At 40.1% G+C, this 26,446-nt stretch overlaps 2 protein-coding genes and 1 pseudogene across 2 annotated transcripts; 2 read left to right on the plus strand and 1 right to left on the minus strand.

Annotated features, from left to right (window-relative positions):
• Positions 1-10,431: 10,431 nt before the first annotated feature.
• On the plus strand, positions 10,432-13,122 carry LOC137867311 (natterin-3-like). The gene is made up of 3 exons (XM_068703840.1): positions 10,432-10,547; positions 10,741-10,825; positions 11,933-13,122. The coding sequence occupies exons 2-3, from the start codon at positions 10,741-10,743 to the stop codon at positions 13,024-13,026; spliced, it is 1,179 nt and encodes a 392-aa protein (XP_068559941.1). The 5' UTR covers positions 10,432-10,547; the 3' UTR covers positions 13,027-13,122.
• Positions 13,123-15,470: 2,348 nt separating this feature from the next.
• LOC137867560 (natterin-3-like) lies at positions 15,471-16,478 on the plus strand (annotated as a pseudogene).
• A 5,044-nt stretch (positions 16,479-21,522) lies between these two features.
• Positions 21,523-25,319, minus strand: LOC137867224 (natterin-3-like). Its single transcript, XM_068703708.1, has 3 exons — positions 25,275-25,319; positions 24,775-24,862; positions 21,523-22,972 (listed from the first exon to the last, which is right to left on the minus strand). The coding sequence occupies exons 1-3, from the start codon at positions 25,278-25,280 to the stop codon at positions 21,870-21,872; spliced, it is 1,197 nt and encodes a 398-aa protein (XP_068559809.1). The 5' UTR covers positions 25,281-25,319; the 3' UTR covers positions 21,523-21,869.
• Between the last annotated feature and the right edge of the window lie 1,127 nt (positions 25,320-26,446).

Below are 26,446 nucleotides of genomic sequence, written 5' to 3' on the forward strand. Positions count from 1 at the left end.
GGGCCTGCTCTTCTCCCTGGCCCTGCTCCTCTCACTGCTCCTCTCACTGCTCCTGCACATCTCACTGCTCCTGCTCCTCTCACTGCTCCTGCACCTCTCACTGCTCCTCTCACTGCTCCTGCTCCTCTCACTGCTCCTGCACCTCTCACTGCTCCTCTCACTGCACCTGCACCTCTCACTGCTCCTCTCACTGCACCTGCACCTCTCACTGCACCTCTCACTGCATCTCTCACTGCTCCTGCACCTCTCACTGCTCCTCTCACTGCTCCTGCATCTCTCACTGCTCCTCTCACTGCTCCTGCATCTCTCACTGCTCCTCTCACTGCTCCTGCACCTCTCACTGCTCCTCTCACTGCACCTGCACCTCTTACTGCATCTCTCACTGCTCCTGCTCCTCTCACTGCTCCTGCATCTCTCACTGCTCCTCTCACTGCACCTGCACCTCTCACTGCTCCTCTCACTGCACCTGCACCTCTTACTGCATCTCTCACTGCTCCTGCTCCTCTCACTGCTCCTGCATCTCTCACTGCTCCTCTCACTGCACCTGCACCTCTTACTGCTCCTCTCACTGCTCCTGCACCTCTCACTGCTCCTTTCACTGCTCCAGCACCTCTCACTGCACCTCTCACTGCTCCTGCACCTCTCACTGCTCCTCTCACTGCTCCTCTCACTGCTCCTGCACCTCTCACTGCATCTCTCACTGCTCCTCTCACTGCACCTGCACCTCTTACTGCATCTCTCACTGCTCCTGCACCTCTCACTGCTCCTCTCACTGCTCCTCTCACTGCTCCTGCACCTCTCACTGCACCTCTCACTGCTCCTCTCACTGCTCCTCTCACTGCTCCTGCACCTCTCACTGCTCCTTTCACTGCTCCAGCACCTCTCACTGCACCTCTCACTGCTCCTGCACCTCTCACTGCTCCTCTCACTGCTCCTCTCACTGCTCCTCTCACTGCTCCTGCACCTCTCATTGCATCTCTCACTGCTCCTCTCACTGCTCCTGCACCTCTCACTGCACCTCTTACTGCTCCTGCACCTCTCACTGCTCCTCTCACTGCTCCTCTCACTGCTCCTCTCACTGCTCCTGCACCTCTCACTGCTCCTCTCACTGGGCCTGCTCTTCTCCCTGGGCCCCTTGCTCTTACTCTTCCAGACATTACAGTGTTTGTCTTTTTCTGTTTCTGTTTCCAAAAACATCACTCCTCAAAGTCCTCCTTTTACTGTATAAGTAATGCCACTGAGTCTAAGCCAGACTGGAATCAGCTGTGGTTTGCCCAATTTACCCAACATAAATCAGCTGTGTGTCAATTATTCAATTGTTTGTTTATTATCAGCTGAGATATATTGTTTTAGAACTGATATCATTGCAGAAGAGGTTTTTAGACTGTATCTAAGGTTTGGAATATTGTTTTTGCCATTGTGGGATGTTGTGTGTTAACATTTGTAAATAATACAAAAACAATCCATAATTTTGTTGGGAGGTATAGCTTGTCTGTTAAGAAAATGTAAGCATTGTGGAAATGTGTTCACTGACTGCATATTGTTTGAAAACGACATGAAATGTGTGAATGGTATGGCCACAAAAGACCGATGCTGTGCTAATTGTGTTTAGAGTTTTGAAAATGTGACCACTGGTTGGACAAACACTTGGTAGCGCCTGAAAAAAACTGTAATGAGAAACTTTCTCTATATTTTAACTCAATAACTCAATATTTAAAGAATGTTTCTCATAATGAGCTTCAGGATTAGTTGTTTTTCATCACAGGTTCATAAATGAGCTTCTTTATTAATAAAATAATGTCTCAGATCATAATCATAATAAATAAGTGTCACTGTTTAACACACTGAATGAAATAAACTGTGTATTTGTAGAAACTTCACTGATATTAAGTCACAGTTTGATGTGCAGTCAAAAGCTAAAATAACACTTCTTCACATTTTCATGTTTTTGTATTCTGCAGATATCAGAAGAGGTTGTCATGGTGATCATTTTGGATGATGATGAAGATCATGTTTTTGAATACCTCTGGAGTAAAAATGAATAAAACGTCAGTCTGTAACACATTCACAGATGATACAGATCATGTTACGTTTGAATCAAATGAGTCAGTTAAGCTGCACATCAGAGGAATGAAATGAGAATCATTTAGAATTATGAAGTTTAAAAACATGAAATGAAAGATGATTTAAATGTCTACTTCTAAAAACCTCTTCTGCAATGATATCAGTTCTAAAACAATATATCTCAGCTGATAATAAACAAACAATTGAATAATTGACACATAGCTGATTTATGTTGGGTAAATTGGGCAAACCACAGCTGATTCCAGTCTGGCTTAGACTCAGTGGCATTACTTATACAGTAAAAGGAGGACTTTGAGGAGTGATGTTTTTGGAAACAGAAACAGAAAAAGACAAACACTGTAATGTCTGGACGAGGAAGAGTAAGAGCAAGGGGCCCAGGGAGAAGAGCAGGCCCAGTGAGAGATGCAGTGAGAGGTGCAGGGGCAGTGAGAGGAGCAGTGAGAGGTGCAGTGAGAGGTGCAGGAGCAGTGAGAAGAGCAGTGAGAGGAGCAGGAGCAGTGAAAGGAGCAGTGAGAGATGCAGTGAGAGGTGCAGGAGCAGTGAGAGGTGCAGTGAGAGGTGCAGGAGCAGTGAGAAGAGCAGTGAGAGGAGCAGGAGCAGTGAGAGGTGCAGGAGCAGTGAGAGATGCAGTGAGAGGTGCAGGGGCAGTGAGAGGAGCAGTGAGAGGTGCAGTGAGAGGTGCAGGAGCAGTGAGAAGAGCAGTGAGAGGAGCAGGAGCAGTGAAAGGAGCAGTGAGAGGTGCAGGAGCAGTGAGAGGTGCAGTGAGAGGAGCAGTGAGAGGTGCAGGAGCAGTGAGAGGAGCAGTGAGAGGTGCAGGAGCAGTGAGAGGTGCAGTGAGAGGTGCAGGAGCAGTGAGAGGAGCAGGAGCAGTGAAAGGAGCAGTGAGAGATGCAGTGAGAGGTGCAGGAGCAGTGAAAGGTGCAGTGAGAGGTGCAGGAGCAGTGAGAAGAGCAGTGAGAGGAGCAGGAGCAGTGAGAGGTGCAGTGAGAGGTGCAGGAGCAGTGAGAGATGCAGTGAGAGGTGCAGGGGCAGTGAGAGGAGCAGTGAGAGGTGCAGTGAGAGGTGCAGGAGCAGTGAGAAGAGCAGTGAGAGGAGCAGGAGCAGTGAAAGGAGCAGTGAGAGGTGCAGGAGCAGTGAGAGGTGCAGTGAGAGGAGCAGTGAGAGGTGCAGGAGCAGTGAGAGGAGCAGTGAGAGGTGCAGGAGCAGTGAGAGGTGCAGTGAGAGGTGCAGGAGCAGTGAGAGGAGCAGGAGCAGTGAAAGGAGCAGTGAGAGATGCAGTGAGAGGTGCAGGAGCAGTGTGAGGTGCAGTGAGAGGTGCAGGAGCAGTGAGAGGAGCAGTGAGAGGAGCAGGAGCAGTGAGAGGTGCAGTGAGAGGTGCAGGAGCAGTGAGAAAAGCAGGAGCAGTGAGAGGAGCAGTGAGAGGTGCAGGAGCAGTGAGAGGAGCAGTGAGAGGTGCAGTGAGAGGTGCAGGAGCAGTGAGAGGTACAGTGAGAGGTGCAGGAGCAGTGAGAGGAGCAGGAGCAGTGAGAGGAGCAGTGAGAGGTGCAGGAGCAGTGAGAGGAGCAGTGAGAGGTGCAGGAGCAGTGAGAGGAGCAGGAGCAGTGAGAGGAGCAGTGAGATGTGCAGGAGCAGTGAGAGGAGCAGTGAGAGGTGCAGGAGCAGTGAGAGGAGCAGTGAGAGGTGCAGGAGCAGTGAGAGGAGCAGTGAGAGGAGCAGGGAGAAGAGCAGGCCCAAGGAGAGGGCAAGGTAGAGGTGTACGAATGCGTGGTGGTGGCATTCCAAGGGCTGCAAGAACAGTAATCAGTGATGGAATTCGTGCCACTATCATTGACCATGTAGTCAACCACGGTCTTTCACTAAGAGAGGCTGGTGAAAGAGTGCAGCCCAATTTGAGGCGGTCAACGGTTGCCTCCATTATACGCATCTTTCAACAAACCAACAGGTAAGTATTGCATTTTACATGGATTGTTTCTATTCTCACTTGACGTGTCAATAAGGCCATACAGTAATGCAGATGTTGAATTTTTTGTCCCTCTAAAGAATGCAACGTCTTCCTCCCTCTGGGGGAAGAGGAAAGCTCCTCACTAATGATCAAGAGCTTACCATTGTAGAAATGGTTGTTGCAAATAATGCAATAAAACTGCATGAAATTCAAAGTAGAATTGTGGAGGACCATGGGATATTTGACAATATCAATAGCATCAGCCTCACGACCATTACGCGGACATTGTCCAAACACAGAGTGCGGATGAAGCAGCTCTACACTGTTCCCTTTGAGAGGAACAGTGAGACAGTCAAGGAGCTACGACGACAATATGTCCAGGTATAGTGTATCTTCAATTCAATGTCCAGTTCTATAAGCTTTGCACTTTTCAAGTAGGTAACCTACTCAGTAATAGGTTACAGTACAGTATGGTATACAGTAATGACATGATTTACATAAACTTTGTTTCAGAGAGTTATGGAATTGGAGGCCAACCAGGCCCCTCATGAATTCATATACATAGATGAGGCAGGATTCAATCTGGCCAAAAGGCGTCGACGTGGACGAAATGTCATTGGAAAAAGGGCCACAGTTTATGTGCCAGGACAGAGAGGGGCAAACATTGCCATGTGGGCAGCAATTGCAAATGCAGGATTACTCCTTCACAGATGTCAGGTTGGACCCTACAATACCGAGCGCCTCCTTGCCTTTCTCAATGATCTCCACCAGCGCCTGGTTCCAGAGCAGGATCAGGAGGGTGAAAACATGAGGACCTTTGTAATCACCTGGGACAATGTGGCTTTCCATCATTCGCAAGCAATAACAACATGGTTTGAAGTCCACCCAAGACTGGTACGTCTCTTCCTTCCACCCTATTCACCTTTCCTCAACCCCATAGAGGAGTTCTTTTCTGCATGGAGGTGGAAGGTTTATGACCATCAGCCACATGACCAGATGTCCCTCCTTGAAGCCATGGATGCTGGCTGCAGGGACATCACAGTTGATGATTGCCAAGGGTGGATCTGACATTCCAAGCGGTTTTATCCCAGGTGCATCGCCTTGGATAATATCAGATGCGATGTTGATGAAAACATGTGGCCTAACCCTGAAGATCGCAGAGATTAGATACAGGAAGTTTGTGCTTTTTTTAGTTCCCCCCCCCCTTTTTATCTGGGCTTTTTGCGGTTGTTTTTTTGTTCAGAATGCTCTTGTGTGTTTCATGGATATTTTGTTCACTGTAAGCAATACTGTAAAACTTTTTCTGTTCTATCATACTGTAAACAGTATCTATACTGTACCTCCTGTAGTAAACAGTAAAGGGAAAAAAAAAACTGATTTGGTTTTTACTGGAATGCTTTTGAATGTGAACATTACATGTGGACATACAGTTCCCAACCAAGACATTTAGTGTAAAAACAGTGGATTGCATGTTTTGCATGCAAATACCTGTAAAACTGAAACATAAAAGTCTATGCAGTTTTTGTAATGTCAGCAATAGCCAGTATTTTGAAACCTGGTGTACTTTGATTGACTGGAAGGACCTTGTGAAGTGAAAACAAGAGTTATTCTTTGACAGAATAATTTCATTTTGAGTCAGATTTCCAGTGTTTTGGTAAAGTTAGTGTGTGCAGAGAAAGATGTGTTCTATTTTGAAATGAAGAGTTAGTATATATTTAACAAAATGTGTTTTTGAGAAGAAAATTATCCATTTCGGCAATTGTGGTTTGTAGGTGTGAGTCTGTGTTAAGCGTTTAGAAAAAGTATCTGAAGTATGGGTAAGCGCTTGTTAGCGATTGAAAAAAACTGTAATATTAAATATCTTGAAACTTGAAAAAAACACATTTAATTCTCATAAAGGAACAGGGAATATAAATGTGTATTAATTGTTAATGAACCATACAGTAATGTTGTCCTACTCAGATCAGTTCCATCTCCTGATGCGTTTATTTTAGCTTAGCACAAAGACTGGAAGCAGAGGGAAACTGTTAGCCTAGCTCAATTATCATTAGTGAAAAAGTACACTTTCTTTCATCCCCACAGCTCCAAATATATATTTATATATAGTTTTATCTGCAGATTATTACTTGCACAGCCTTGTTAATACACAACACTTCCTGATCTGACTTCTCACAGTAATCTGGTTTCTTATGTGGATGTAAAATACTGTTATCACTCCAAAACCCTCAGTTTTAGACCGTAGCACTGGTGAGTTGCTAAAGGGTTTCTGCAAGACTTATTTGTATTACTCTGAATCTGTAAAGTAACTAAAGATATATAATAAGTGTAGTGGAGTAAATATATCAATATTTGCCTCTGAAATGTAGCAGAGTAGTACAAGATGTATAAAGTACAGGAACCTCAACATTGTACAGAAGTACTTGACTCAATGTATTTAGTTACATTTCACCACTGTGGACTCTCAAGCTGGTTCAGAGTAGATCCAGATGACTGCAGTGCAGTAACACCTTCTGACACATGATTGTACAAACTATTGTTGGCCATGATGAATAACACATTAGTTAATGCTAATGTTAGTCTACTGTATATTTAAATATGATATGATTTCTCTGATGCAGCTCATCCACCAGCAGCAGAACTTCCTCCCTGCTCCATTGTTTTCTATTATTTCATCTCTATTATCTATTGTAAATATATTAGATTGTTGACGTGGGGTGAATGCAGCATTCTCATGTTCTGATGAATATTTAACTCTCATTTTTCTGCTGTATCTTTGGTCGTTTATCTTTGTACCCTGGCAGCTTCTCATCTCTATTTAGTTTGGTTTAGAGTGAGTTCAAACAGAACACAGCTGTATTAGATGTTACACATGTTATATGAAGTGAAAACCAAACGTTACAATGTGTCTGTAGAGTCACAATAGAGCTGTATTTCACCCAAAGAAAAGTGTGTGTGTGTGAGAGTGTGAGAGTGTGAGAGAGTGTGAGAGAGTGTGTGAGAGTGTGTGTGTGTGTGTGTGTGTGTGAGAGTGTCTGTCTGTCTGTCTGTCTGTCTGTCTGTCTGTCTGTGTGTGTGTGTGTGTGTGTGTGTGTGTGTGTGTTCATGTTCTGCTTCTCCCTCAAAGTCCTCCTAACACAAGGCTTGAAGATAGCCCAGCACAAGTAAGCCTGAGTGAAAAGAGAGGACAAGGACAAACTAGGAGACCAGAGACATGTGCCTGTATGACATCATTAAACTGATGAAGGCACATTTTCTACTTGAACAACTTAAGAAAAAATACGTGACTTTTATTACTTAATATTTTCACTGATTTGAACCTTTGATCAGATATTTCACGACTTTTTTTTTGGCATTCATCAGGAGGGCAAACACAAAGCGTGCTGATGGACCAGCGGAGGACAAGAAGGAGAACCTAGAGAGAGAGAGAGAGAGAGCGAGAGAGAGAGAGAGAGAGAGAGAGAGAGAGAGAGAGAGAGAGAGAGAGAGAGAGAGAGGCACACAGCTTGGATGCTCATGTGCTTGTTGGACAACAAATACACTTTTCAGGACGTTTACTATGTTCTGGTCAGCAGGACAGACATTGACTTTAAGAGCTGCACTTATTTGGGTCTTTGAGACTGAGACTAGTCCGTGAGAAGGATGATGATTCAGGTTCAAGCAAACACAAGCAGTGAGATCCAAACATCACTGGCCGTGGACCAAGATAGCTTTAAGTCTTGTTGTGGCAGATATTCAGAGCTTGAGTGTGAGAATGAAATTAAAGGTCACAAGGTGTGCTTATCTGTTTTGACACGGTATTTAGAAAAATAACAATTCTTTGGAACCTGACTCCTACAGGTAATGATTGCACAATGACTGAGCTGCTGAAAGGTTAATGGCAACAGGTACAATGAAAGATTCTTTGGAATTCTCAGACAGGGAATGATTAATCGCATTACTGGCAACAGATGTGAGGCCTGAAGTAATCAAAGAAAAAGCAAATAACTGAAGGTTAGAACGAAAATCTGTCTCTGTGTCACTTTATTCTGCACATTTCAAGAAAGACAACTTTGTAAAAAGTGAAAATCCTTTACCCAGTCTTTTAACTGAAGAAGTTCCTCATGATGTAAGAACGCTTTTTAATTAAGAGAGCTCAGACTTCTTTCAAGCCTCATGTTTCAACAAACTATCATCAGCCATGATGATTAACACGTTAGCTGAATGCAAACAACAAGAATAAAGGGATTCTGGCCCAACAAGGAAACAGTTTCTCAAAGCAGCTGTGACTTACACAGAACTGGACCAAACACTTCATAAGAACACAAAGAGTACTGATGGACCAGCACAGGACAAGAAGGAGAACCTATGATCTCCTCAGCAGGACAGACATTGACTTTAAGAGCTGCACTTATTTGGGTCTTTGAGACTGAGACTAGTCCGTGAGAAGGATGATGATTCAGGTTCAAGCAAACACAAGCAGTGAGATCCAAACATCACTGGCCGTGGACCAACATAGCTTTAAGTCTTGTTGTGGCAGATATTCAGAGCTTGAGTGTGAGAATGAAATTAAAGGTCACAAGGTGTGCTTATCTGTTTTGACACGGTATTTAGAAAAATAACAATTCTTTGGAACCTGACTCCTACAGGTAATGATTGCACAATGACTGAGCTGCTGGAAGATAACGGCCACAGGTACGAGGCCTGAAGGATCAAAGAAGTCAGGCACAAATCAGGATCAATCATAAAAACATAGTCCAAAGTGATGTGCAGCTGCTGTGCCTCCACCATTCGTTTAGTGTTTGGATAATATGCTGTGTGAAAAGTGTTCAAATTACCTGAAGTAGACAGGAACAAGAATGAGATTGTGGCATGCAGTATTCTTGCTCAGGTTTGTTGGATCAATACCTGAGTGTGTGTAGGTTCCTGTGGCAAACTAAAAAGGCAACAGGATGCATGAACTACTATGATTACATGGCTTCTTTCAGTGGCATTACTAATTTACTTTGTAATTGTTTGCAAAAGAATGTCCAATAGTGAAAGAAACGTATTATCCACGATCTCAATGCGATACACTGATCATAGGCTACAACGGAGCAGGTTAGTCGTGCAGCAGAAGCTGCCATGGTGATCTGGCATGCTTAAAATTGGGTGCTTTTGTCTGGGGTCCCTCTAATACATTGGTATTTCAAATGATTGTTTAAAAAGCACTCATTAAAACAGAAACAGGAAACGATGGTATGATGTCATTGGGAACAAATTGATTGACAAAGTCATGAAAAGTTGGAATGACAGAATTAAGAATCTGTGAGATAAGAAGTCAGCTGCAGACTAACAACTGATTTGTAGAGGTGATTCAGCTGGCACCAAATCCTACAGCAGTTCAGTTCAATTAACATTCAGCGAGATCCAGTTAGAGAGAATTTCCTCAAGCAAAGGTCCGAAACATCCCAGTAATGTCTAACTTGTGCTCTGATTTAGTCCCATATGTATTGAAGTAGCCCAACAGTTGTGTTAACGTCTGTATGTAGTCAACATCTGACTGTCAAATATAATAAATAAAGTTCAATTGAATAATATCTAATATTTATTGTCAGACTTCATATTGAACTGGATGAATAATAAATAATATATGCTCTAGTAATAAATAAATGTTCTTCTCTCATTTCAAGTAAAATATGGGCTGGAATAAAAAATAAAATACATAACAGAAAGCTTTTGAAAAATGTCGCTCTTAAAATAAACTACTTCATTTTAGAAAATGTATTTAACTGACTTGTCTTTGCCCTGCAGCTTTAAATTCAGTTCACTCAGGTGTGAAGTGATGTCAATAAAATAAAAACATGCTATTATATTCTTCTCCTCCTCTACAAAGAGAACTTTGTGTGCAGGAACTTTATCTGTGGTTATTGAACCCACTTGTTTCAGTTCTATTCTCTCCTTTACAGCATTGCTGGGCAGTGAATGAATGCGCTCCAATGAAAATGTAATAATTCTCAATTATCTACCCGGTTATAAGTCCAGGTCCGGATACAACGGCGTCCGGGTCTGGAACCGGACCGCGGTCCACCGATTAGTGAGCCCTGTCCTACAGGAATAAACTTGTTTCTATGTCTTCATGCTTCTGTGGAAAAATGTCCAACCCTTTGCTTTTCTTCACACTGCCTGAAGCTGAAGTCATACACACCTACAGCTATTTCAGAAATCAAATCCACAGAAAGAAAAGCATCACAGATTATTTAGTGACTCACATTTCTCTAGAATGAGATAAAATGATTAAAAACAGATCATGACATGTCTCTTTATTGACAGTCAGCTCAGCACATTTAATATTAAACTAAAGTCACCTTCACCTGAACTTTCCCCGCCCATCTCCGTATCTGCACCTCTTATAACCGCCTCTTCACCACAGTCACTGACCGTCTATCAAAGCTTCAGTGTGCATCACGTCTTTGTTCTCTAGCATCTGTTACCTGTTTGCTTGAACCCAACTGTTGCGTACCTGCCTGCCTGACCCTCCGCTGGACTTTTGAACGTCGTGACTGTAAGTTTTTGCAACTTTCCCATAAATCCACCAAAGTGATTCTGCTGCTTTTGTCTGCGTTAAGTTCTTTTTTTTAATAAAATGAATGACAAATAATATAATAAACCAAACACTGCCTTCATTTTAATTTTGGTATAATGCTACAAACTGCTGGTAGGTTCACTGCAGTGGTTTTGTTCTGTTTCATCTGCAGATGAAGCTGTCTGTGTTGCTGATGTTGGCGCTGCCAGCTCTGACCTCAGCAGGCCTAGACAGCTGTGAGAAGTACAACAAACCAGGTAAACTGAAACTGACATTACAGTGTGAGTCTTCCATGTTGCTTGAACACGGATTTAATTTCAATTGATTTAAGTTGCAAGTGTTGCAAAGACATGCAAATCATTTTGGTTTGATGTGCTGACGATTGAAGATCTCAGTGGTGATTAAATCTGTGGTGCGTTAAGCGTTGCTGAATCACATTTGAAAATTCAAACGCCTCCATTTCCAAGTTTCGCCATTTGTGCACAACTTGATGAGGATATAAAGTGTTAGCACAAATGTAGGAAGCAAAAAAGACATGAACATAGAAAATATTTAAACTGAAATTCTTCATTTGACACAAAAAAACATCTCCAAGCGCTACACTGGGCCAGTAGGTGGTGATAAAGGCTACGTCAACAATACCTCAAATACCATAAAAGAATATTCTGAGCATGCTCAGTGAGTTTATTCAATCAACAGCTAATTCCGTATTTATTTATACATACTTGATGTTTGGTTTCACGGTAAAAACTAGATTTAACTCTTGTGGAGTAACGATGAAGGTGGAGTTCCTGCTTAGCGTCACTTTACAATATAAGGAGATGAAAACACAAGAAAGCGTTGATTGGGAGTCTAGTTATACGAAACATTAAGACATCTCAGTGGTTTTCAAGAACTGTATCGTGCAAAGGAAAACTCTGAGAAGGTTGGGAACCAATGAACCTGAATTGGGCACGCAGAGTGGTGTTGCTTTGTTTCGAGCTCTGTGAAGGTTTACTTCTGGTCCGTTTGCTGGTTGTTGTTTACGTGAAACCATCTGTTACTTTAAGAAGTCATTGTTTCTGTTGTACGTGTACACACAGATACAAAGTATACAGTTTTTAAAAATGTACACCTTAAAAGGCATTTTAAAACTCTGTTGCCCTTGTTGAGTCACTGCAGGCTTTTCCTGCCTCAGATATCCAAGTTCTCTGGAAATTACAGTTGCTGACGTCACTTTAATTGTGAATTGCCCGATAAAGAATTCTTCAAAACTTAGTTTAAAAAGGATTAGGAAAGATTTGATTGAGTACTGATGTCATTTGGTTTATACATAAACTTTGTTCCCATCTGTGTCTCTTTCCTTCTTTTTTTTTTTTAAACAGTTCTGTTCCTGGATCCAAATCTGGAGGACATAGTTCCTATTATCACTGATACCGGAACGGCAAACCAGGCTATTCCAACTCGTGTAGGGATTGAGAATTATTCAGAGAAGGATCTCCAGCTCAACAATAATCAAACCAATCTAGAATGGCAGACCTTTAATGGCTCTCTCCCCAATGGAGCAGTCTCAATCTACAACGGATATGTTAAACGCACCGACTACGTTTGCCAATTCTGGTACAACTCCGGCTTCTACAACCCTGGCATGGATTCGATTCCTTACTGCCACTACACCCATGGGGGGTCTGGGTTTGTTGGCACCCCATTTCAAATCCTGGTCAACAAAGACAACTTTGAGTTTCTGGAATGGAAGGAAGGGTACGACGGTTCAGTGCCTCCGAATTCAGTCAAGACCTGCACTACCTGCCAAAGATATGTTGGGAAGAACATGTATGGTCTTGGAAAGGTGGATGTTGAAGATAAGGTCTTTTACCTTCCCTGGAGCGGTTCAGAGTATTGGTACAGGTCCTACCAGGTCCTGACTTTTAGCAAAGATGTATACAAGGAGCACTTGTCTGATGTCAAGTATAAGACTGATGGCATTAAACCCATTGAGTATCCTCCAGAGACCATGCGCAAGTCTGCCATCACCAACAGGGGCTGCCAGACAGTGACAGGGACAGCTTCCCTTTCAAAGATGAACAAAGTGGATCAAACATGGGAGACCACCTTTTCTATCACAGCGGGCGCCCAGATCAGCATGACTGCCAAACTCCCCTTAATTGCCGAGACAGAAATTCAGCTTAGTGCGTCAATGACCTTCCAGTTCACCAAGGGGACAACTTATAGTGAGTCCAACACCCACACTCTTAGTGTTACGCACAATGTCCCACCAAACCACTCCTGCGGTGTCAGTATGGTGGGGTATCAGTACGGGGCAGACATCCCTTTCACTGCAAGCGTCAGCCGCACCTACAGCAACGGGGAAACCACATGGACGTCCATCTCTGGGACCTACAAAAGTGTCCAAATGGCAGAAGTAAGGAGTGTGGTGGATCCCTGTGAACCTCTCCCTGATCCCACACCCTGTCCCTGAAAGAAACATTGTAATCAAGCTAAAACAATAACCTGCTTTTATGTTTTATTTGTTTTGATATATCGTGTAAGACAATATAACTACTTGGCATTAATTATTTCTTCAGTTTTTCAACAATGGAAAATTTGCATTTAAGATTTCATTGTTATGCATAAAATAAAATTCCATGCAAACTAAATCTGTGTCACAGTCACTCAAATATTCAATCAGCATGCATGTTACAGTCAGGAACATTACATTACAAAACAATTAATGATAAATAGATCAAACTTCATTGTTACTACACAAAATACAAAAATCACCAAGAAGAGCAGCTTTTTTGGAAAGGTATGTAACCAGTTGTTCTACTGCTGCAGAATTAGAAAATGATTATTACTTTTTTTGTAAGGCAATATATAATGTAAATAACAACACTGGTCATCTGCCTATACTTGCTTCATCTACGCAAGAGTATTTAAATTTAACTTTCACACATGACAATCAGAAGACTTTTCCTGATTATGAGTTCAATTTAAATGTGATTAAAAGTTTGGTGTGCAAGGACCCAGATGTTCACAGTAGGTGTTGCAGCAAAAGTAATTTTGCATGGAGCATAATGGGATTAAACAACATACAATAAAGCTTCAGTCAAAGTCCCCTAATTGTCTTGATTTGAATTTTAAATAGCACAATATTATATAAACAGACATATAACAAATATCAAGTTTTGTACTTATTAACTGTCTATCAACTCCCAATAATGTAGATGTTTATGAAGCAGCTGAAATATTCAACAAAACCCAGTTGGCACTGAATGAATACACATTTATAAAGCATATATTAACATAGTCCCTAACCATTAGTGCATATCTAAATCATTATATATATATATATATATATATATATATATATATATATATATATATATATATATATATATATATATATATATATATAAATGCATGAATAATGTACATCTAAATAAGTTCTTAATCATTTACTAGCACTTCATAAAGGATGTTATTAATCATCTACAACTCCTTAATAATTGTTTTGTAATACATAATACTTCATTTACAAATGGGGAATCAATCATTTATAAAGTATGAAAATATAATCACCAAACACATAATTGACGAGCTTATTCATCAAGAATAAAACATTTATAACTTGTAATGAATTGTATACTAATGAGTGTTAATGAGTGAACAATGCTTTATAAATTATGAATTAAGTGTTTACTCATACTTAACTAATGCTTCATAGTGTGTAGTTATTATAAAGTGTTACCGAAAATTGCAATATCTTTTTCATTTTGACATAAAAATTGTTTGCATTAATGGAAAATAAGGTTACATTGTTTATATTGCATGAAATAGTTTTTTATTTTCCATCTTATTATGGTCATAGAACGGCCTTAAAAGTATTTGAAAAAAGAAATGGAATAATTATATTTTTGTTTTCATCTCAACTCAAATAACACATACATTTGTGGAAAATTATAATGAATAATTCAAAATAATAAATTTTTCATTTTCAAGTTTGCATTATTGTGTTAAAGAAGTCCTCATTAGGCTTCTTCTTGAGCTACTACACAGCTCAAGAACAAATACCATGTATGAACATAAAAGACCACACCCAGAGAGAACTACAAACAAACTAGAAGAACATGTTTGAATATTAAAATTGTTTCGGTTTGATGTGCTGACGATTTAAGAACTAAGTAGTGATTAAATCTGTAGTGCGTAAAGCGTTGCTAAATCACATTTGAAAACGCAAACTCCTCGTGCAATATTCTACAAACCTTGATACATTTTTTAACGATGCAACAGCGTCGTTCCTGCGAAAACTTTCAATTTAGAAATACCCAGACATTTGGTAGGGGACGATTTCCGGTTGTCTGGTACCGCGAGGCTAGCAAATGATATGCAACACTATTCCTGTTTCACTAACCATTGCAGCTCATGTTGGAGCAGTTAAACACATAGTTGACTCCATTCCTAACACGTTTTGCTGTTGTGTTTTTGGTTTGGGAAAGGCTTGAAAAAGATACGCACCCTCTAAATATTTTAAATGAGTTTCACAGTGTAACACATGAGAGATCCAGAGCTGGACAGACCCTCGCTGGTTGGGTTAGGGGTTTAGCAATTTGTCTGTTTGGCTGAACTTCTAAAATTCAAGACAGCAGCTTGTCAGTGACTGCCCTCCAACACAGTCCTCATGTATTACAAGGGTGCAAGACCCTTATCCTACTCTCCATTGTCCAGTTTTCATTTTGCCCTATAAAGCATTTATTATAAATGTATCTTAAAGCATCAGGAATACATCAATTGATTACTTGTTTTGCATTTGATTTACTTAAACATTTTTCCAATCTGTGCTGTTATCCTTTCTTTTATACAGTCCGGTTACTAAACCCAAGTCTGGAGGACAGGGTTCCTTTTATCACGACAGTTGTTGTTCTCATGGAGATTGAGAACAAACTGGACCAGTCTCCCTTGATAAGCTTTAATGAAACCAACTTGAAATGGCAAACCTTTGATGGCTCTCTCCCCAACGGAGCAGTTTCAATCAACAACGGATATGTTGGGCGCACCGACTGCGTTGCCAGGTTCGATTCCCAGGCTGGCTTCTACAACCCTGACAAGGGTCCTTACTGCCACTACCCCTGGGCATATAAAGAGCATCTGGGCTCCCCATTTGAGATCCTGGTGAACAAAGACAACTTTGAGTTTTTGGAATGGAAAGAAGGCTTCTATGGTTCAGTGCCTGAGAATTCAGTCAAGACCAGCGGCTCCAACGATGAAGTTTATGTTGGAAAGAACAAGTATGGACTTGGGAAGGTGCATGTTAAACATCAGGCCTTCTTCCTTCCCTGGGAGGGTAAAGAGTATTGGTACAAGCACTACCAGGTCCTGACCTTTAACAAAGAAGTATACAGCGAGCACATCTCTGATGTCAAGTACAAGAATGATGAGGCTAAAATCCTTGAGCATCCTCCTGAGACCATGACCAAGGCTACCCTCATCAACAAAGGGTCCCATATAGCGACACAGACAGCTTCCCTCTCAAAGAAAAGCCAAGTGGAGCAAAGGTGGGACACCAGCTTTTCCCTCACATTAGGTGTCCAGGCTACCATCACTGCTGAAATCCCCTTATTGGTATCCACCAGCATTGAGTATAGCGCATCGGCAACCCTCCAGTTCACCAAGGGGACAACTTATACTGAGTCAAAGGACAACACTGTTTCTGTTGAGTGCAAAGTCTCACCAAACCACTCCTGTGTTGTCAGTATGGTGGGACATACATACGAGGCAAACATCCCTTACACTGCACGCCTCAGTCGCACCTAAAGAAACGGGGAGACCAGATGGACGTCCATCTCTGGGACCTACAAACGCGTCAAAGTTAGAAATGTCTAGTCTGTGGTGGGTCCCAGTGAACCTCTGTCTGACGCCACGCCCAATGCCTGAAAGGATGGAAGAGGCTCCATGAGATACAGTACCTGACATCATGTATGTTTCGTTGGGTACTTGTAATGTAATTTTACTATTAGACTATTATTATTATTATGGATGAATGTGTTAGAATATCGTAGAAAAGTATGAAAGCATAAAAGTATAACCTTTACACCATATAATCTGTTTGATTTAAAAAGTATAACCTTTACACCATATAACCTGTTTGATTTAAAAAGTATAACCTTTACACCATATAACCTGTTTGATTTAAAAGTATAACCTTTACACCATATAACCTGTTTGATTTAAAAGTATAACCTTTACACCATATAACCTGTTTGACTTAAAAGTATAACCTTTACACCATATAACCTGTTTGATTTAAAAAGTGTAACCTTTACACCATATAACCTGTTTGATTTAAAAAGTATAACCTTTACACCATATAACCTGTTTGATTTAAAAAGTATAACCTTTACACCATATAACCTGTTTGATTTAAAAAGTATAACCTTTACACCATATAACCTGTTTGATTTAAAAAGTATAACCTTTACACCATATAACCTGTTTGATTTAAAAAGTATAACCTTTACACCATATAACCTGTTTGATTTAAAAAGTATAACCTTTACACCATATAACCTGTTTGATTTAAAAAGTATAACCTTTACACCATATAACCTGTTTGATTTAAAAAGTATAACCTTTACACCATATAACCTGTTTGATTTAAAAAGTGTAACATTTACACCATATAACCTGTTTGATTTAAAAAGTATAACCTTTACACCATATAAACCAGGGGTCCCCAAACTTTTTCCTGTGAGGGCCACATAACTTTTCCCTTCTCTGATGGGGGCCGGGGTCAGTTTGTAACAGAAAAAGTGTGACGATCGCAGGGGTGCCGAAATGTAAACATTTATTGTTTTCCAGAAAGCCACACATAACCAAATATGAATAACCCTTTCCGGGATCTTCACAGAAAATAAAGTCAGGAAATAAATAATAATACTATTAATGAAATAAATAACACTATTTATGAAATAAATAATAACCAAATAACCCTCTCTGGGATCTTCACAGAAAAAAAGTCCATTTAACATTAACTTTCTGTTGTGCCGTGCACAATCTTAACAGGTAAAAGTTTAGCTTAGTCAGAGCAGAATCTCTTACTCAAATGACTCATATGAGCAGTCTCTCAAAGTTCTTGTGTTCCTTCCTTATAATCCTTTTGTAGGTTCCAGTAGGCTTGTAGACACCGCTGTTTGCAGCTCTCTCTCATCAACTTCCCTGTGAAAATCATACTTGTCTTTGTGACGGGATTCATAGTGTCGGCGCAGATTGTATTCTTTGAATACCGCCACCGCCTCTTGACAGATGAGACAAACAGCCTTTTCTTTGCATTGAACAAAAAAATAATCGTTTGCCCACTGCAGGTTAAATACCCTGCATTCTGAATCAATTTTTCTCTTACCTAACCTTTTCGCCATTGTTCCGTTCTATTTGACAGGGGCTAGTCTAGGATTTGCGTGGCCAGACTGAAAAAAAAATCATAATGCGTCTCTGGTATTGTTCAGGGGGCCGGGCCAAATGTGGAGGCGGGCCGTATCCGGCCCGCGGGCCTTAGTTTGGGGACCACTGATATAAACTGTTTTATTTCATGATAAAAATGATTAAACATATAAACTGCATAGACGCTTTATGTAAAATAGTGACCCATGAAATTGAGGGCGGTACAAGCCTCAGACCAGCATAAAAAGCAGCAGCAAAACTGAGAGAAGCAGCTGTTTCCAGCATACACTTCTTTAATAAGAAGACCAGGTTAAAGCCAGCGAAAGCTGACTGAGGAATACCTGTTACAGCAGGATTGTTAGCATTAGCTTTTGTACCACTAAAACTGTTTCATTGAATTCAAATTGTTGTATGTGACTGTTGTGAGAAAACTTTAATAAAACCACAGCCTTACCATTTGTAAGTGTCTGGGACCCAAACTAAAAGACTGTTTCTAGACATAGTTTAACCCTCTTCCCCTGTCCCTGAAACGTGTGGTACACAGGTGACGACCGACTCTACCAGAGGAGCTTAAGGTAAGTTCCCTGGGTGAAGACTTGACAGTGTTAGTCAAAAATGGTGAGAAACATAAAATAGGCAATAGTAAAGTATAGACGGTCTACATAACTATATTTATTCTGAGTGTTAGGGTTACATCCTACTGAGAGTGCCAAGGGCGTAGCCGTACAAGACTCTCAGAAAGACAACAATTACGAAATCCTAAATTTTGTTTTATGTCTGAATATATTTTATAAGACAATAACACTACTTAATTACATTTACCATTTTCGGTTTTGCTTTTTCAGCAAATTCTTTTCCAACCAAAAAATAAAATTTATGAAAAATTTGCATTTCATATTTAATTAAATAAAAAAAATTAAAGTAAATATTTTATTTTAATTCAAAACTGTTTTTATTGTAAAATAAAAGCCATTTAGTGTCTCTCTATCGACAGAATCCCTTCATTTGTTAACACCGGGCTTTTATTCTGAAATATTTCAGGACAGTATTGTTGGCTTGCACAACTTCATAAATTAATAAGGTACCGGCTTTGAATTTTGAATTTGTATTATTATTTACAAATAAGCACACGCTTCTTCACCTTTTTCTGTCTAAAATAAATATACATGACATTTATAATGGATACTGACATATTGCCAAGGTTGTAATGTGCCTCATGCATAGACTGTGAATAAGAAGTTCACGGAGTCGTCGTGAGGTCACCCATTGATTTGGACTGATGTTATGAAGCTTCGAGTTCGGCAATTTCACCGTCGCCATCTTAGAATACAACCATCACCATGTTGTTTTTTTGGGAACCGATGAACGGAAGTGACCATATCTGGACTGAGGAGGAGTGACGTAGAGACATCGTATACGTCTCTAGTAGACACCTGTCAATCACCGTGTAGCCCCGCCCCTAAAACATCCCCTGCTTTATGGTCTGTTTGACTCTAAATGGAGCATAATGTACTAAATGAACATCATGCTGTATTGAAGAAGACTGTAAACTAGAGATTGAGACCATAAACTCATGTTTACAATGTTTACTGAGGGAATAAATCAAGAGAGAAGTAGAGTCATTTTAGACTAGACTTCTATACAACCAGAGGAGTCACCCCCTGGTGGACACTAGAGAGAATGCAGCTTTAAGACACTTCAGCTTCACTTTTCAGAACCGGAGGTTTGCCACCTGATGTCAACTCAAAATGAGATGATGCAGAATTGCAGCAATAATATTGATTTAATCTTAATTTAACTAGATAAAATCCATTGAATAAAAGCTGTTTCAGTAGTTGTACTTTTTTTTATTATACTATATTTATCCCGTTAAGGGGGATATTTGTCTTTGCATTTGACCCATTCCTGTATCAGGGAGCAGTGGGCTGCCCATGATAGGAACCCTGGGAGCCGCTAGGGGGTCAGTGTCTTGCTCAAGGACACCTCAACTCATCCCAGCCAAGGAATTGGGCCGTCAACCCTCCGGTTCCCAGACAATCCTCCTAGCCCAGTGAGTTACTGTCCCCCACTTGCATCTATGTAGCACCTTTCTCGTCTTCTGACTACTCAAATCGCTCACAAACACATTCATACACTGATGGCAGAGGCTGCCATACAAGGTGCCACTGGCCCATCAAATAATGCACATTCACACAGATGGCACATCCTTCGGGATCACCTAAGGACAGTTCAACATGCAGACGGGAGGAGCTGGGGATTGAACACCTAATCCTCTAAACACAGGACGACCCGCTCTACCTCTGACCCACCCACACTTTTTTACGCTGGCTAATATTCAACTGTCAACCAATGCATCCAATGCAGCAAGCGGGCAAATCCAGCTTTCACTCCAGAGTTCAAAGTTTATTTGTGTCGGACCTATGACCTAGCCTCAGTGGCTACGTTTACTTGCAACAAATATTCCGTTTTTTGCCCTTATTCGGAAGAAGACAATATTCCTAATAAGCAGTTTACATGGCTATTGAATATTCCACCAATATTCACGTTTACATGCAGCCGAGCATATTCCGATTAACGTGAAATGACCCCATGCTGCATCCTCATCACCAGTGAATCCCACGTCAACGCCGTTCTCTTCTGTGACGGTTCGATGTCCTAACACGTCACTTATCACGTCTAAATATGGAAAAGTGGAACATCAGGAGCCACTTGTGCCATTTTGCTTCTTTGCATCAAAATATGTTTGGGGTTTTCCACCAATGACTTGTTGGACCGTGTGAACACTGCAACCCTCTTTTCATTCCTTGTCATATTTATTGCCAAAACCTGAATAATAGTGGAATACGAGTGTGCATGTAATCAGTGACAACATTTAAACTATGTTAGGCTTTGTCACTTTGGTTCATTGATTTTGCATTTGGTTTTGAATTATAGTCATAAATCAGGATGAATATTTACATTTTTTCAGTTACACTTGTTTTTCTAGTAAACGTGCATTTAGGTCTGTTTATCAACCTGTAGATTATTTATTTATTTACTTACTTGTTCCTGTTTTTAATGCACCAACACTGATGAAGTCCTGTTATTGGAAACATCTGTCTAAATGAATCTGCATAAATGAGTTTGTAAATCCTCATACATGTTCTCATTTGTATAAATATAATGTGACAATTTAACCCTCATTGTTTGACACCTTACCTGGTGATGGGGCAACTTGACACATTCTGTACTTTAACATGTAGAACTCTATATTGAAGTGAGATGTCAAAGTCTTAAGATTATACATTTGTGCACTATTAATTTCAGAGGTCAATCTACTGGTCACAAGGTTTCTCCATCTTCACTGAAACGTCTCTACTTTACTACATACTGCACCATGATTGGCTTCCAAAGTAGTCACAGTGTCACAAAACCACTCTAAGACTAACCCGTGATAAAATGAGACTAAAGGTGAGCTCAGGGAAACTTTCCCTCTTCAACTCTGCACAGTTTGGCTGAAAACATTCAAGTGAAGTAGAAATAAGAGGGACACACTTTGGAGTGGTGGGGGACTTTAAAATGGCGTGTGATTTTTTATTATGTGCAAAAAAATGTATATAAGCATAAAAAAAGTGGCTTACAATAATGACGATCAAATTCAACAAGAGTTAGATTTCATCAAAAGTTGGAAGTGCAAAGAAAAAAGCATCAAACATTCAGCTGCATTATGTCAGACACTCTACGGGGATAACAGATGAAAACAATGACAACTTGTGTTTGAAGGAAACCCCTGGTGTTAGTTTACGGTCTAAAAACATCCGAGACACTCCGATTGTTTCAGTTAAAAATCTTCCAACCAATAAACGTGTTTGGACTAAAAACTATAAACTATACGGGGCTTTTTGTATTTTAACGGCAAGGCTTGAAGTCTTTTAGAAGTTCACATCGGTCCACCACGGCCCGGACTTCTCCCACCTGAATGCTGTCATACGTCCCGGTGATGGACGTGGTGTGGATCTCCCCGTCAGCGTAGGTGCGTGTGAGGCTTGCCGTGTACGGGATCTCAACTGTGACCTTATGTTGCTCCATATTAACCACGCAGTAGCTGTTTGGCGGGGCCGTGATCTGCACAGAATCAGTACTGGTGATGGCCTCGGTCACCGTCTCTCCCCAAGAGTACTGGAACGACACTTCAGTGCTCAAACTAATAGTATTGGAGACGATGAACGGGATCCCGGCTGTGAAGGTCATTTCAACACCTGCTTTGATAGAAACTCTTTTGTCCCACCTGTGCTCTGTCTGATACGTTTTTGAAAGGGAGTCTGTTTTCACCACTGAGAGGCAATCGTCGTTGCGGACAGATGTTATCCGCATGATCTCCGGAGGATAGTGGATGATTTTAGACTCATCAATGATGTACCTGACATTGTAGACCTGCTGGCTGATTATATCCTCATTGGTGGTCAGGACCTGGTAGGAGCTGTACGAATATACAGAACTCTTCCATGGCAGGTAGAAGTTGTTCTCTCCAGTCACAACCTGCCCAAGTCCATATTTGTTCTTCCCTACATATATATTACCACTTGAGCAGGTTCTGACTGAACTCTGGGGCATTGAACCATATGAACCATCTTTCCACTCCAGGATCTCAAAGTTGTCTTTGTTCACCAGGATCTCAAATGGGGAACCAGAACTTACTTTTTTTGCATTGGCATAGTGGCAATAAGAACCCATGCTGGGGGTATAAAAGCCAGCCTCACACATGTATTTGCAGACATAATCAATGCGATAAAAGTAATCATTGTAAATTGAAACTGCATAGTCTGGGAGAGAGTTGTTCCAGGTCACCCACTCCAGGTTAGAGCCATCGGCAGACACGAAGGAGGAGGCCAGGTTAGAGCCACTGCCAGACACAAAGGAGGACTGAACAGTCAGAAGAGGGCGATGCGGTAGCAGTGATCGGCTCTCTGTGATTTCAGGGATGCCATTTACATTGGAGTTGATGAAGGAGACTAGAAAAAGACAAGGGAAAAGGCACAAACAATATTTGCTTTAATATCAAACACAAAGCATAAACAGAGTGAAAAGTGTAACATTACACTTAAAATAAAAAACAAAGCAGCTTTCTGATTTATGAAGACAGTAACTGACCTCTCAGTTTGTTTCCTATCAGTTGGTCTTCACTGAAATGTCTCAACAATTATTGGATGGATAGCCATGTTTGCATTCATTATCCCCAGAGGATGAATCCTAATGATGCTTGTGACTTTTTATTTAGTGCCTCCATGAGGCTGACAATTTTGTTTTTTAGTGACAAAAATTGTTTTGAAATTTGAGTGCTACATTCAGTATTTGAATTCACAGATCGTTTTGTTGGTGCTAAAGCTTTGTATGTTTTGAGTTAACCCTGAATATAACTTTAAATTTAAACCTGTAAAGATTGTCAAAAAGCATAATGTGTGTGAAAGCACAAAGTCTACGTAACATAAAAGACAGGTCCAGGTGGAAGAAAAACGCGTTGAAAATGTTACTCAAGTAAAAGTACAAAATGATTATCAAATATACATAAAGAACAAAAAGTACTCATTATGTATATTAACATATATTATATTATTGAATTATAATATAACGTATTCATCACTTTACTTTTGCAGCTGGTAAAGGTGGAGCTCATTTTAAGTACTTTGTATACTGCTGGGCAGTTTAATCTATGATAATACATCATGAGTTATTAGTTTTTATTATCATTATTATTCTTAATCTGCAGAGTAGCTAATGCTGTCAAATAAACGTAGTGGAGCAAAGAGCACAATATTTCAATATTTTCCAATTCTTAGTCAATAAATGTAATAGCGGTTGTTAAGTATTCTATTTTTACTCACTATACTCCTATTAAACAACAACCACTTCTATTTTCAAGATCACAATTCATAATTAATCTGGTAAGTAAACAGTTTTTTGTGGTACACACAGTTTTTCAAAGATTAAAACATGTACTTTGTATGTAAATAAGGTGCCAGAATGCTTAAAAAAGCAACAAAATAGAGCTTGTTTATCAAAATCGCCCTTGAGTGTTCCGGGCTGAGCCCCCAAAGTGTTCTAACTTTGACAAAATCCCACAAGATTTTCCTCCAGTACCATGATGCGGTTAACATTTCATCTTAAAATGTCATCTCTTTCCTTGGTCTATGGTCACATACTTGTAAAATGGCATTCCCATCAGCCTCAGCTGTACTTTGAGTTTTGTGCTAATTAGCTAATGTTAGCATGCTAACACATTAAATTAAGATGCTAAACATGGCAACGGTGTTGTCTAGTTTATTGTGGTGGGTATACTGTGGTTACATTTCATTGGATACATTCACATCAACGCTCAGAGAAAAGAGAAGGATTTTTTATTTTTTTTATTTAAAAATGCTCAAATTCTTTTTCTTTTGACAAACAAATTTTTCTTTTTACATGAAACAAGAGATAACTGAAGAAGTGACAAAAGGACAGGATTAGTATGTAGAAAAGTATATAGTTTTTAATTCACAGTGTCCAACACATTGTATGGGGGGGTGGCAGAAGTCACAAAAGAAAATCTCATCATATAAAACAGAAGCACAAGCATCTAAATGACTAGTTACACACAGGGGAAGGTTGGAAAACACAATTAGTTTGTGATTTGGAACGATAAACAGCTGTAATACCAACACACTACAGAGTTTTGTCTCAAGATTCTTTGTTGCTCTATACTGTAAGCCATTTATAATAAACATATCCCAGTTATTTTCCCCATTTCCCCAAATTTAAGAAGCCAGTTTGTGTTTACCTTTTTCCCGCTCCATGTTGCTCCCAATGTTCAAAGGCGTGGCTGAAGTCTGCAAGACCAGCAGCAGCAGCAGCACTGACAGCTTCATCTGGAGATGAAACACAGAACCAAATCTTTAGAAAAGTTCTTTCACAAAACAGCGTTAAACCGACACGAGCTTGGTGAAGAAGTCCCGTCAGTGTTTAGCCATCAACACATTGAGTCATGATCGTCTGTGAATGGTAAATCTGTTTTTGTAAGAATAATAGATTGGAATAGATTTTGGAAATACAGAAGAAAATACAGATAAAAACAATAATAATCATAATAATAATACATTTATATGCTTTTTCACAGGTATTACATTTTGTAACATTTTTTTGTATTTCAAGATTTTTTTAAGACATTTTCTATATCACCATTCATATATTTGATCTATTGAATTTTCTGAAATGTAGTCATAATCTTTACAATTTGACACTTATTGAACTTGAGGTGAAAACACCATAAAAAGTACTCACCATCATATTGTCCTTCACTGAATGCACCTCCAGTGCCCCACCTCCTTTATAGTGTGGCTGCATAATGGCTGAGTGTCTTTGCTCTGCTTGGAAAAAAAAGAGTATATTGGTTACCTGCCAAAAAAGTAACAAGCCAGGTGTTTCTCATTGGTTTGGATCGAGCTCTCTGGGGGGACGGCATCACTGCGGATGATAAAAACAGGATCAATAACATGATCAGAAAGGCTGGATCAGTGGTTGGCCTTACCCCGGACTCACTAGAGGTTACTGTAGTAAAGAGAACCAGGGCCAAGTTAAAAACGATTGTTTTACTGTGTTTTAATGGACTCAGGAGCTCATTCAGTGAGAGACTCAGGATGACTCAGAAGGTCTTTCGTTCCAGCAGTAGTTAGATTTGTTAATGAACACCTTTAGATGTGGTTTTTTAGATTTAGCATCTTTCTGATGTCAATGTTTCATATGGCATTTCCTGGTGTTATTTATTCTTTGTAATGTGTTTTTTGTCTGTTGTGCACTGTGGACTGTGTCTATTGTTGTCTGTATGAGTTTATTGTTGACTGTTTGCGTTTTTGGTGGCAAATGAGTTTCTCAACTAATCTAATCTAATCTGATACTTCCTTGTGTGTCTGTTTTCTTCGTAGATTAACCATCCCAGAATGTGGTTCTATCTGGCCTTGTCATATTAAAGTAATAGGATAACTTATTTTCTGTTACCGTTGCGGCTCTTTGTGGACTTTCTTATAGAATTGTTCTTTTGTACCTTGAGTATATTAATATGTTATTAGTCTAAAATAAATACAATTAACAATCATTTTTGTCAAAGTATACTGAAACGGTACACACAAATTCCTAATTCAGTATGAAACTTGGATTCAGGGTCACAGTTTGGTACATCAACAACAGACAGTTTTTATTTAAAATGCAAGTAAGATTTATCCTTCAGCAGCACACTGGTTTATATTTAACATCAGAGATGTGTGATTAAAACAGACTGTTTTACCTGTGTAGTACACCTGAATCCTAAATATGGCTCTGGATTGTAGTATTTTTATTTTAACCTCTGTGGAAGGATGTTTGCCAACTGTTTTCCTACTTAGTGTGGATGAAATATGTTTATTGGAAACTTAATCAAAAGGCTTGAAACTTAACTGCAACAGTTGAACTTGTATAAA

The sequence above is a fragment of the Cebidichthys violaceus genome, unplaced genomic scaffold (genome assembly GCF_023349555.1).
Source record: "Cebidichthys violaceus isolate CVI_PGR_0920_01 unplaced genomic scaffold, fCebVio1.0.p SCAF_9, whole genome shotgun sequence".
In the NCBI taxonomy this organism is placed as follows: Eukaryota; Metazoa; Chordata; class Actinopteri; order Perciformes; family Stichaeidae; genus Cebidichthys; species Cebidichthys violaceus.

Excerpts from the sequence above, each read along its gene's own strand:
- LOC137867311 (XM_068703840.1), top strand. The coding sequence starts at position 10,741 with ATGAAGCTGTCTGTGTTGCTGATGTTGGCGCTGCCAGCTCTGACCTCA. Across the intron at positions 10,826-11,932 it reads TGAGAAGTACAACAAACCAG|TTCTGTTCCTGGATCCAAAT; the intron begins GTAAACTGAAAC and ends TTTTTTAAACAG.
- LOC137867224 (XM_068703708.1), bottom strand. Across the intron at positions 22,973-24,774 it reads CAACATGGAGCGGGAAAAAG|TCTCCTTCATCAACTCCAAT; the intron begins GTAAACACAAAC and ends GTCTTTTTCTAG.